At 43.3% G+C, this 11,573-nt stretch overlaps 1 protein-coding gene across 2 annotated transcripts; it reads right to left on the reverse strand.

Annotated features, from left to right (window-relative positions):
- Positions 1-695: 695 nt before the first annotated feature.
- qrich1 (glutamine-rich 1) lies at positions 696-6,741 on the reverse strand. 2 transcript variants are annotated; one of them, XM_030777540.1, is made up of 12 exons: positions 6,563-6,741; positions 4,721-4,997; positions 4,348-4,428; positions 4,053-4,196; positions 3,137-3,862; positions 2,677-2,836; positions 2,228-2,382; positions 2,023-2,137; positions 1,822-1,930; positions 1,562-1,713; positions 1,227-1,317; positions 696-1,034 (listed from the first exon to the last, which is right to left on the reverse strand). In XM_030777540.1, the coding sequence occupies exons 2-12, from the start codon at positions 4,967-4,969 to the stop codon at positions 845-847; spliced, it is 2,172 nt and encodes a 723-aa protein (XP_030633400.1). In that variant the 5' UTR covers positions 4,970-4,997; positions 6,563-6,741; the 3' UTR covers positions 696-844. The 2 variants fall into 2 exon arrangements, with proteins under 2 accessions (XP_030633400.1, XP_030633399.1); XM_030777539.1 differs by having other exon boundaries at positions 3,122-3,862.
- Positions 6,742-11,573: the final 4,832 nt, after the last annotated feature.

An 11,573-nucleotide genomic window follows, 5' to 3' on the forward strand; every position in this document is an offset into this window, starting at 1 on the left:
AATCGTCACCAAATTAGAGAATGAAGAGACACAAACAACATTATATACAGGGAACTGACTGTACAAAAAGGCATGTTTGAAAACACAAGCTCTTCAACTTCCAGCACCACTATAATATCAATTCAGATACAGATATCGTAGATGCATATATAAAAATAAAAACAAATGGGAACCAAAAAGTCTTTCCATGTACAGTACACTTCATGAACATGGACTGTGCACCTATCCTGTTTAAAGGTTTAGGGCAGAGTGTGTATTTGTGTATGAGGATACAGAAACGTGGTATGTGGGTGCGTCCAGGGATGGGCCTCAGATGTTTTACATATTCTGACCCAAAAATGTTTTAATGAGATTGTCAGATGTTTTACATATTCTGACCCGAAAATGTTTTAATGAGATTGTTGCAGCCAATAAAAGGAGTTGGTAAAGGATTCTAAAATCATGTTATTGACAGGAGGGGGAAACATTGTTGGTGCATAGATACATGGATAACAGAGCAACAGCGAGAGACAGAGAGAGAGGAAAAAAAAAAGTCACAAACTTTGAGATTGAGCTCATACACTCCAGGTCTCGTTTTATATGTCTTTATATATATATATATATATCTATATCTATATATATCTATATATATATATATATATATATATATATATATGTATATAAAAACGCCTGTGAGAACAGCTCCAATGGGAAAAACACTGCAAGTCTCTCCCCCCATATCATAAATGAGTATGAGGAGAGAGTAGAGGCCACTTGATTTTCTTTCCTTGGAGTTTGTAAGCAAGACACGATGAACATGAAAACGACTGACAGAGTGTCCCCGTGCACAGCGAACCGCCTCCCATCAGTTTACGTTTCCCTGTGCAACGGCGATGGCTTCCTGTATTTCCCGAACCATGAGGATACGCGTAAGCATGTGCTCCAGCTGCTGGGTTGAAATTGGCTGTGTGGAGTACCATATGGGACTGTTTGGTGCAACCACAGGCTCTGGCGTCAGGTAGTACGTGTCGTTACGTCCCTTGGCTGTCTGTGGGCTGAGCAGAGAGGAATACGAATTCAAACCGCTTGTCTCGAAGACATTCTCCTTTAAACAACTGGAAGTTCTCTCTGCTGGAACACTGCCAGCTAATACTGGTTCCGTAGCAAAACTGTAGTTTTTCCTGGTAAATACTTTTACGTTGCACCTTAAACGTGCTGAATCTGGATCGGTGAGAATAGCTACTTACCATTTAAAGAGGTAAAAGTCATAGAGTTTGATGGGACAGCGCAATGGATTCTCAGGGTCCTCAGCCTGTTCTGCATACATGTCATCTGTTACTAAAACAACGACACAATACAGAAACAACTCAGCGTGTGTCTTTCAGTCGTGATGAGACAGTGTATACATATTAAGCTGAAGCCATGAGAGATGACCTTATATGGCTACACACAGCGCATTATAATTTACACTACACATAAGGCTTGTGAACCAATGGACACTTCAACGTGTTTATTAAAGATGAGGATACCACCATGTGTGAATTGTGCAGCTCTTTTTAAGGGGTTTTACACATCTTCTGACCTTTCTGTCCAATGTGGTGTGGCCCAACACCCTTCAGGTATCGGATGCTGGTGCTCTTGTCCTTGGGATTTGATGGGTTTTTCTTGGTGTGTCTGAGGACCTTAGAGAATGCCACTTTCATGTGTTGCTCCACTGTGGTGAGGTGGAAATACCTATGGATGAGACAGCCTTTATAGCATTCATTTTACGCCAAAGCGCTCACTGCTATCAACTACACAATGTGTGCAGAAAGAGTAAGAAAGTGAGAAAGAGAATCTCACTTTGTATTGAAGAACATCAGCGTGGTAAGAAGAGTAGACGGGGAATGGGCACCCAGCTGTTTACACTCCCACAGCATCTCCTCTGTCACATGACTGGGTATGATGTAACCTGAGTGAAGAAAGAGAATAAACTTGCAAATATTGGCAAACCGATTTATACCAACGACCAACACAAGTTCAAACACAGATAAGCGCCTTTACCAAGAGGGTGTACAGTTGGCCTCCACTCCTCTAGCACTCTGTGTAGCCACTGGGAGAAGCGCTCATAGTAAGGGTCCGAAAAAATATCATCCACCCTCCCGTTTTCAAACATGTACTGTAGACACAGGGACAAAAATCAGTGTTTAAAGTTAATGTTCTCAGGCGCCTGTGAAATGGAGCTCCGGAGAGACTGTGTGCGGCTTACTTTTTGTATACAGAGGAAGATGTAGTAGAGAGCGTCGGGCTCAAACTGTTCCCCTTCAAGCCCACGGGCCTCTTGGGTCATGAGGGCCAGAGCGACGTTAAGCTCAGCCACAGAACTCGACACCAAGTCCTCCTGGAAACGCAGGGGCTGTCGACCTGCGCGGAAAAAAGCGCGGCACAGAAGGTTACAGGTAAATCATTTCCTACCAACAGAGTATAATTACATCTACTCATCAGACACATGATTATAAGTTATAACGTCAACAAAATTTATTTTGGAGGATTTGAGTATTTTTTTTTTTTGAGAGTTCTGTCAACTGACTACAATTCTCATTTAACAGTTTCAGATTTATTCTGATTGAACGAGGCATCTGCGAATGAAACTGAAGTCAGTGCAGATACATCAGACGTGAGAAAAGAAAAACAAAGAATCGTCAAGCCTATACTCACGTCCGATGGGTGCTAGTGTTTTCTGTTCGTTTTTGTCCATCTCTGCATTTTTGCGTTGTGCCCAGAGCCGCCACACCTCCAGCCCTTCCTCTGGTTTTAGAGAAGTGGGGAGCAGCAGCTCTGCAGCCGGCTCCGCCTGACCCTCTCCCTCAGCCTGAGCCTGAGAGAAGTCATACAGCTGTGGTGAATATCAATAATCTTTCAGCTCAACAAGGCAGTACAGGGTTTGACCTTTTGATAAATGACACTGATTGCCAATCTGAATAAGTCTGCGGACACAGATATTTAACGGCAGTCTGACAACTGCTGTTTACTAATGTCTACACTCACTGAAACTCTAATATTGCAACACATATAAGGACAGTATTTTGAAATGCTCATTTCTGCACTGTCTTAAAACTTCACTATCATCAGCAGTTTCGAGAGCAGATTGAGCGTACCGTACCATCTCATGGCTGACCTGTAGGTGGAGCTGTTGCTCCTGTCCGTCACCCTCCTGCCCATGCTGCTGTTGCTGAGGGTCCCAGATATGCAGAGCTTGAGTGGTTCCGGAGTACGTTCCTCCCACTGTCTGCACTGCCACGGGGATGTGAATGTTCCCATTCATGAACTGCGCGGGGAAAAGCGTCTGCACTACCTCCTCCTGAGTGCCCACCCCTGCCGTGGCTGCGGATACAGGGACCGCCACTGCTCCTGCGGGCGGGGAGGAACCAGTGCCCATCTTGTCTTTGTCTTTGTCGTGGGTGGCGGGAGAAGCCTGAACCTGCACGGTGCTGTAGGCTTCCTGAGGGATGGCGATGTGGGCCACGCCCTGTTGCTGAGGGGCGGAGTAAACAGGGATGGTCCAGGTCTCGCCGGCAGGTCCTGTGATGGTGCCTGTGGCACTGTAGAGATGGGTGCTGTCCACGGTGAGCAGGTCAGGTCTAAGGGACAGATAGCCCTGCTGCTGGCCCTGAGGGATGGCCAACACGGTAGCCAGCTGTTGGCCTTGAGGCAGAGAGTAGGACACAGCGATAGGTACATCCACCTTGCGCTTTTTGGCAGGCTGCAGAACAGCAGGAGAAGCTCCTGGCCTCCTCTCTGCCTCTCTTGGGGAGCCTTGCTGCTGGGGAGGAGAGAGAGCCTCCACTGTCTGTATCTGAATCTGCTGTCCTCCTGCTACAGCAGCCACCAACTGGGCCTGGATCTAAGTGAGGGACAGGCATAATTTACCCACATATTACAAGATAAAAGATGTAGGGTTCTTGTGTGGAATTCGGTAGAATGACGTGCATTGTTTATCATCACAACACAAATAAATGTAAACATCTGGGTGTATAGACATAAACATGTATGTGTATGCAAATCTGTAAAGGGCATTGGTTTCTGAATTGTACCTGCTGGTGCTGTTCCTCAGTGAGCTCTCCTTGCTGGACTAACTGTGTTGCAGTGGTCACTCCCTGGAGCTGCTGCTGATGTGATGGGGATGACACTTGGAGTACCTGACCCACTGTCTGCCCTTGTTCCCCCTGGATCTGCACCTGCACAGACAGGAGGTATAAGCATGAAAGGGAGACTAGCTGCAAGGCATTAACATAAGAGCGGCCAGGGTTAGTAAGGTTGAATAGTGGAAAAAAAAGCCTTGCGCACAGAAGGCTTGACATTTAGCTACAGATTGGAGGAGAAACTAACCTGAACTTGAATCTGTTGCTCAGATGCCTGGTGCACAGCTGCTGCCAGTTGTGGTGAGATTTGCGCAGACGTCACCTGCACCTACACAAACCACAGAGCACAAATGGCATACTGGCATACAAAGAAGCAGGCCTAGATATCCTGACTGACCAGTTCAGTCAATCCATGTGTATACAGACTCAAAGAGGGCACAGGGCTATATGTAAAGGGTTTTTGTTGAACAGGATTTATGGATTCCATACCTGTATTTTCTCAGGTGGTTATATTGTAAAGTCTGTTCTTACAGCACAAACTGTGTCAACCTGTTCTAGATCATGAAAACAATACCCCAAGATCACTGATCCTAAAGGCCACAAACAGGATGTTTCCTTACCGGACAGGCCAGTTCCAGTAATGAGCCTGCCACCTCTGTGCTGTCTGTGTAGATGCAGTTGCCACCTTGTTGGTAGACCATGGTTGTGGTGGTATTGCTGGTCTGCTGGCTGAATTCCTGCAGCACCTCTGGGCCTTTGGTGGCCAGAGACTCCAGGAACTCCTTCATGCGGTGCTGAGGTACAGAGCGTGCCTTCTGCCGCACATACTCATCAAACGAGACTGTACTGCCTTCTATCGGCTCATTCATGGCACGTCAGTCCACCCTGTGCTGGGGCCTGGTGAGAGAGAACAGGTCAAGATAAAAGAAAATGTCACAGGGTTAAACAGCATCCCACACTGTTTCCTATCGATGCAACGATGAGAGAAAGCAAAGGTCAAACAAAAAAACTAAAGGAGAAGATTAACTCATCATTTCATGTTGATGTTTGCATAATCAGAGGAACACACAGATCAGTTTTGTCACATATGCTTCAGAGAGCTTCTTTTTTCCATACTAAATGAGAGAGTAGAGGACGTCCTGTCTGTGAGGGATTAAAGTAACAATGTGTTATACTTTCTTTTCTGGTGTATAAAAATTCATATTCTACTGCTGAAAGCAGAGCCAAAACTTTTGTACCAGCTCTAACCATTTTAAGCAAAGAACAAGTTTTCTGCAGTTAAACTGAGCGCACACAAATCATTAGAAAAACATGTTGGTATATGCACAAATTTGAATTTCGGCCCGTGACAATATGCAGCTAAAGGAGGGCGATTGTAGTGAATCGTAAACAGGGAAATTAGCGTATTAGACAACAGCCATTCAAAATCTGCTCTTTCAAATTCAAAGGCAACTGCATACAGATCGTGAGCAGCGGACCTGCACCATTAGAGCACAACAGCTGGACGGACATTGTGAGAACCACAACCACCTTTATAACAATACACCAGGAAGCGGCAGATGCATCTTTCTACCCAATTTGTCTAGTAGTGCAGAATAGACACACCTTTGTGCAATTTCTCATGTGTGGATAGTCAGCTGTGTGTGGCCAGTGCTTACATTAAAAGTATTGTTTCATCAGCCTTGCTGTACTTTGAACCACTACAGCCGCATTCATTGGCACCTAATGGCTTGGACTCTATGATTATAGGTTTGGTGTTCTCTATGCCACACCAAAGCCATCACATCATATAAAATGGACCATGTGAAAATATGACAGAATCAATGACAGACTACACTAGCTCTAGCAATGCTTGGCAGAACGAACGGCGACAATCATTCCACCTATGCCTCCAGCAAATTGGCATCAGCTAGCTAGCTAACGTTAGCTGCCGAGATAATGGTAACGGCTCACGGAAAATGGATCAGGCTGACCAGTGGTTACGATTCAGATTGGACTCAATGGAAACGGTTTTAATGCCTTATATTGTAATATATTGTGTTAAATTATTTTAACTGTTAGATATAATGACACAGTGGGCTCATTTAGCCAAGAGCCTTCCTAAAGCACTATCGCTACCTAGCTAAAGAGCTAGCTAGCTAAAATGAACTAGCGACGCATCTCTCCATGCTACCTTAAATAAAACCAAAACCAATTTCCGCCAAAACACGCCGTTCAAAAATAAAACCCCCACCAAAGCCCAAGTAAATTCTCACTGTACACATGTAATCTGTATGTAAGGCAAGATATATTCATCATATCTTTGGCCGAGCAGTCAAATTTCACCATTTAGACTGCACCAAACAATACCAAAATGTCATGACGTTGGCTTATTGAATTTCTGACCACGGATATCATTTTTTATGTGAACCTCCATTACAAAACCCCATAGTTTCACATGAGCAGGTAATGGAATTTCCTACCGTGTTGAAAAATGAAAAAACGCACTTCTCAAACGTCTCGGTTGAAAAGAATAGGACTGTTTTAAACAAATTACAGAGCGATATAGCTGACGGAAGTAGGCCCTGTATGACAGTGTGAGTCCCCGGACTGTCCTATTTCGTGAATACCGCTTCAGTGACGGTGGAGAAGGAATCGGAGCTCCCCCTTCAGGCTACGCTTCTTCAACATACACATTTCCAAATACGTGAACGCGATTCCAAGCCTGCAAGTACACTTTTGTGATAGTCGGGAACGCGCATTGCGTGTCCTACTGAATGAGCGCACCACTCCCAAGGTAAACATTTTTATTTTGATATGGTCCATTAGACAGGTCAATGATTATAACTGTCCATTTCAAATACACTGACAAAAGATCATATAGCTATAGCTCCTGAGTAATGTTTAGTGACACAGTGAACGCAAAGGGCTTAATATATTTCCATGAATATAATAACAGGGCACTGTGAGAATTCAGAGCATGAAAGAAAATCCTGAGAGAAGGACGACTGGACGGTTTTCTTGCTCTTCTTGCTTGTATATTTTATTTGTGTTCCTAGTAACATTGTGAGTTAACTTGTTACCTTTTGACACACTGATATTTCACAGAGGTATTTGAAACACAACTTTACCGTAGATAGTTAAATTCTTACCTTCACGAGCATCACACATTGGAAGACACAACGAGAATCAAGCAGAATGTAACATTAGGGATGTCTGTTTTTTGAGCAATTATTATTATTATTAGTAGTAGTGGTGGTAGTAGTAGTAGTAGTAGTAGTGTTGTAGTTCTTGTTGTTGTTGTTCTTCTTCTTCCTCTTCATGTTCTTGTTCTTACTGTTGTTTATTTTTGTCTCCTAACTATTGAACAATGTGCCAATTTTCGACCTCTTACACAAAATCATGGTATATGTGTGTGTATATATCTAATATCTAAGATTTATTTGTAAATATGTATATACATATATTTATACAAATGAACCTTACACATGGCTGTTACATCTTGCATAAGAGCCAAAAATCAATCGGTAAATAATTATCCCGCGTGCTTCTGTCAAACGGGCAACATCAGAGCTATCTGAGCAAACTAAATTTTGAGAGTGTATGTGCCTTTAATGGGACTTTATTTGTTCCAGTCCGCCTTAAAGAGCCAGGCATGTTTCTGTGAGGGCCTCCCCCTGCTAGCCCTGCAAAATGCTGCCTTAGTGTGCTCTTAAGGTGGACCGGTCGAGATACTTGACGCATATTCACACCAACTAAGCAACGAGGGCTCGGAATGAGTTAATTCCCACGCTCTCCCCCTTAACCCTAGAATGACCCCCCTTCAGGATTTTTCGGACTGACAGTCCCATAGCTATTTTTCAGAGAGTTTTTTTTGTAGAGTATACAATTATCACACTCCACCATTGCAGTCTCTACTTACATGTTGTACTACTAGCAACATACACAGAGTCTATAACTACATGATATCACATTTTAACAGGAAGCCCTCATTAGAAAACTAATTTATTGGTTATAACATATGTTCTTTTCAAGTCTCTACGACAGCTGTACAGCTACTATGATGACTTGTTCTTCTTACACCTGTGTATGTTTTTGTGTGCATGTAAGAGAGAGAGGGAGGGAGAGAGAGAGAGAGAGATAGAGAGACAGAGAGTTGGGGAAAGATACTCCTGACAAACAAGATCTGGGTAAATCCATCAGGTGAACTCAGAGTCTTGATTAAACACCATCACACCTAAGCCACAGCTGGCACAGTAACAGCATGTGTAAGTCAGTTGAAACAAAGAGGGTGTGTGCATATATCACCTAAATATAAGAGACTTTCAGGGATTAACACACTCAAATGATCTTTTCAAATTTACATTTGCCTAACACTGAATAGGCTATGTATGTATCAGTGGGTCCAGTTGTCTGTGTTGGGTTCTGAATTGTTCTGAAAAGTTTCTGTGTTGTGTGATAGTATCTACTTTGCTGTGTCATCTTTTGTGAAGGTAAATCCTGAACTGCTTGCTTGATGCTTGGCTAATGATCTTAATGCAATCCCTTAGTCTGATGAGATTAGTTAGGACAGCTGTGAAGAGATAAGAACAAGCAAAGGGAATAATAAGGGGAAGATAAATAAGAGAAAACATTCCTCAACAATAAACGGAATATCACACTGGCTGCATAGAGTGCCTAGTTTAGAGCAAGACTACACTTCCTAATCATCATCAGATGACCAATATTGCTCTTAGTGGGTGCTGATGATAAAACCACTATCAGGTAATGTAGGCTACCTTCCAGATGGTACAAAGATTACCACCAACGTCAGCTGGAAACTATGGGCTTCACCTGAAGAATTCCACTGAACTCAGAAAGAAAACAGAAACTGCACATGGACGCACTGCTTGACGACCGTGGTCATATCCACAGAATTCACTTCAAACTGACTGTATGAAGCTGCAATCTTCCAGATTTCATGTGAGTTTTTGATGGTCGGAATGATTCAGTTTAGATAGCAGATTATTTAGTTTTTGGCAGGACACCACCTCATACACCAATTGGATAGCAAACCTACTCTCGACACTGTGGTACGCAGGCAAACTATAGTAATCTATTTGTAAGAAATTATGGTACAGATCAATATTTAGAGGATGATGAACTTTTCAAAATGTCAAACTATAGATGTTTTGTGCTGATGTACATTTTGTACTTTGTTTTGTCTGACAATAAGTCTGCTATTAAGTCATAGCAAAAATTTTAATGTATTTTACTATTGCTTTCCTGTTCCACATACATGCTCCTGTTTTTAATTCAGAAACTTGTACTAGATTTGTGAAATTACTGATTCACAATAGTCACAAAATCACAAGCAAGAGTTCTTAGGCTTGTCAAAATTATTCTAATTTCTTGCTAAATTCCATTCAACAGATTCTGGGGTCTTCAGTGTAAAACACAATGGCTTGGCGCCTCTGTCTTTTCTTCACTCTGTTCTTTTCCTGGTGCTCAGCTGGTGCAGTTGTTAGCCTGTTGAGCAGTTCTGATGAGAGTCAACCCTTACATTCCCACAGTCCCACCTCTGAAGCTGATGAGATTCAACAAACTGCGTTACCATTTATCTCCACTGATTTTACAGAGGAAAGAGATAGCAGGTTCTCTCAAGATTTGTTAGTACCAGTTCTGTCCAATTCAGTGAGAGGTGATGGCTCTGGTGATGGAAGTGGGTTAAGTATAGAGGAAATACATGGGACAGCGCCCTCTCTTGGCATACTGGAGAGAAATGGGTTTGTCTTAAATGCAACAGAGACAAAAGAGAGTGGAGAATTTTTGTCTCGTCATCCACTTTCTCTACCAGGGAGAGTCACCCACCAGCAAGAGGGTGCTATCCGTCCAGATGTGAATGGGTTACAAAACTCTCAGAATGTTGCAACTGCATATGATAGCATCAGAAATAATCAGAGTTTGACTGCAGCCAGTGAGGCTCATCAAAGAAAAGAGATAGCGGTAGATTCAACGCTAAATACTACGGAATCACAAAAAACATTTTCTAGTGATAGTTTAGACTATGTTGCTATGTCAAATACTGAGGAGAATATCTCTAAGGCTCTAAAAACTGTTCAAAAGACCTCAGGGGATAATTGGCATAGACAGAATGAAAGCTCTTTCTCTAGTCTTGAGGTTACTGTGAGTACTGTTATGACCACTGAAGAGGTGCAAGAGTTAACAGAAGCTGTGTCTGTGCAGACAAAACCACCCCATGCAGGTAAGTTAATTATTTAACGTTGATTAACATGCCTGTACTACTTTAGTGGAAAACCAATTAACAATCTGTCTGTGCTGTAGGTGATGAACCTGTTCATCTTACTGATGTACAAACACATCTGTTATCATCCCGCAACAACCCAAAGGAAGAAACAATGGAAGAGGGTAATTATGGATTTTTTAAAATTTGGATGATACAGTATACCTCTCCTCCATTTTTGGACTTTTAAAAACATTTTTATATACCTTTCTTCTGCAAACATTAGATAAAAAAATCTCACCCACTTTTTTTTTTCCTTTGTCGCAGGCAGTGACAAATGGTTGCACTTTGGAAGTGTGTTTGGACCTGTTATGGAAAAAAGCCTGCCTGGTCCTGAAGAGCCATGTGCATTAGGTTTAAGCCCCTGTGCTACATCCACAAACCCCAACGGTACCTTGATCCTGTGGGATGATCTTAGCCGAACTCTCGCCTTTGCTTGGGAGCTGCATGTGTTTGGCTCAGCAGCTCTCTTCCTGTTACTGGTGGTTGGGGCTGTTTGGGGAGTGATCAGTGGAAGTAATTTACTCCACCCCCTTTGTGAGGCCCTTACTTTAACTAATATCCTGTTATTGCTGGCTGGTTTGCTCAGAGCTGCTCATTTCTTTGTTGACCCATACGGTACACGTCACATCCTAAAACGCCCTGCCCTCACTGCCCTATGTAATCTTCCCATCGCTCTGTTACTGTGGACCCAGTCTGTGCTGGCACTGTTTACTCTCCCAGGGGAGAGACTGAATCTCTTACCTACCATACTGCAGCGCCCCCCTATTGCTGGTGGGCTGGCAGCAATGCATTGCACTTCCCTTTTTGTGGCTGATCTTCTCTCCCAGTCTCTGTCTCCAGCATTACCCTTGATGCTACAAACACTTTCCGTATGCTGGGGCCTTCCTTTGTGCCTGGGAATCCTCTTCCAAACTCTTACTCCACAGTCTTCCTCAATCAGAACAGCCATCCCATGCAGGGGTGCATCTAGGTGGGTTGAGAAGCGTGCCAAGAGTGTTTTAGCTGTGTGTGCCTTTCTGGGGGTGGTTTGTTGTGGCTTTCAAATACATACAATGCTCTGGCTCTATGGGCTACTTGGGGACTGGCGTCGCTTTAGCTGGGGTTGGTGGCTCAGTCAGTTCTGGGCTCGACTGCTTGAGCTGGCTTGGGGCTTCTCGTTACTTTTGTTGGGTTCAGCAATGTTCTGGATGCCTAATGGAAGTACCAGA

This window comes from Chanos chanos, chromosome 6, assembly GCF_902362185.1.
Source record: "Chanos chanos chromosome 6, fChaCha1.1, whole genome shotgun sequence".
Classification (NCBI taxonomy): Eukaryota; Metazoa; Chordata; class Actinopteri; order Gonorynchiformes; family Chanidae; genus Chanos; species Chanos chanos.

Coding starts and splice junctions, on each gene's coding strand:
- qrich1 (XM_030777539.1), bottom strand. CDS start 4,969: ATGAATGAGCCGATAGAAGGCAGTACAGTCTCGTTTGATGAGTATGTG. Junction 1,714..1,821: donor CTGATGTTCTTCAATACAAA/GTGAGATTCTCT, acceptor TCTCATCCATAG/GTATTTCCACCTCACCACAG. Junction 1,318..1,561: donor ACACCACATTGGACAGAAAG/GTCAGAAGATGT, acceptor TCGTTGTTTTAG/TAACAGATGACATGTATGCA.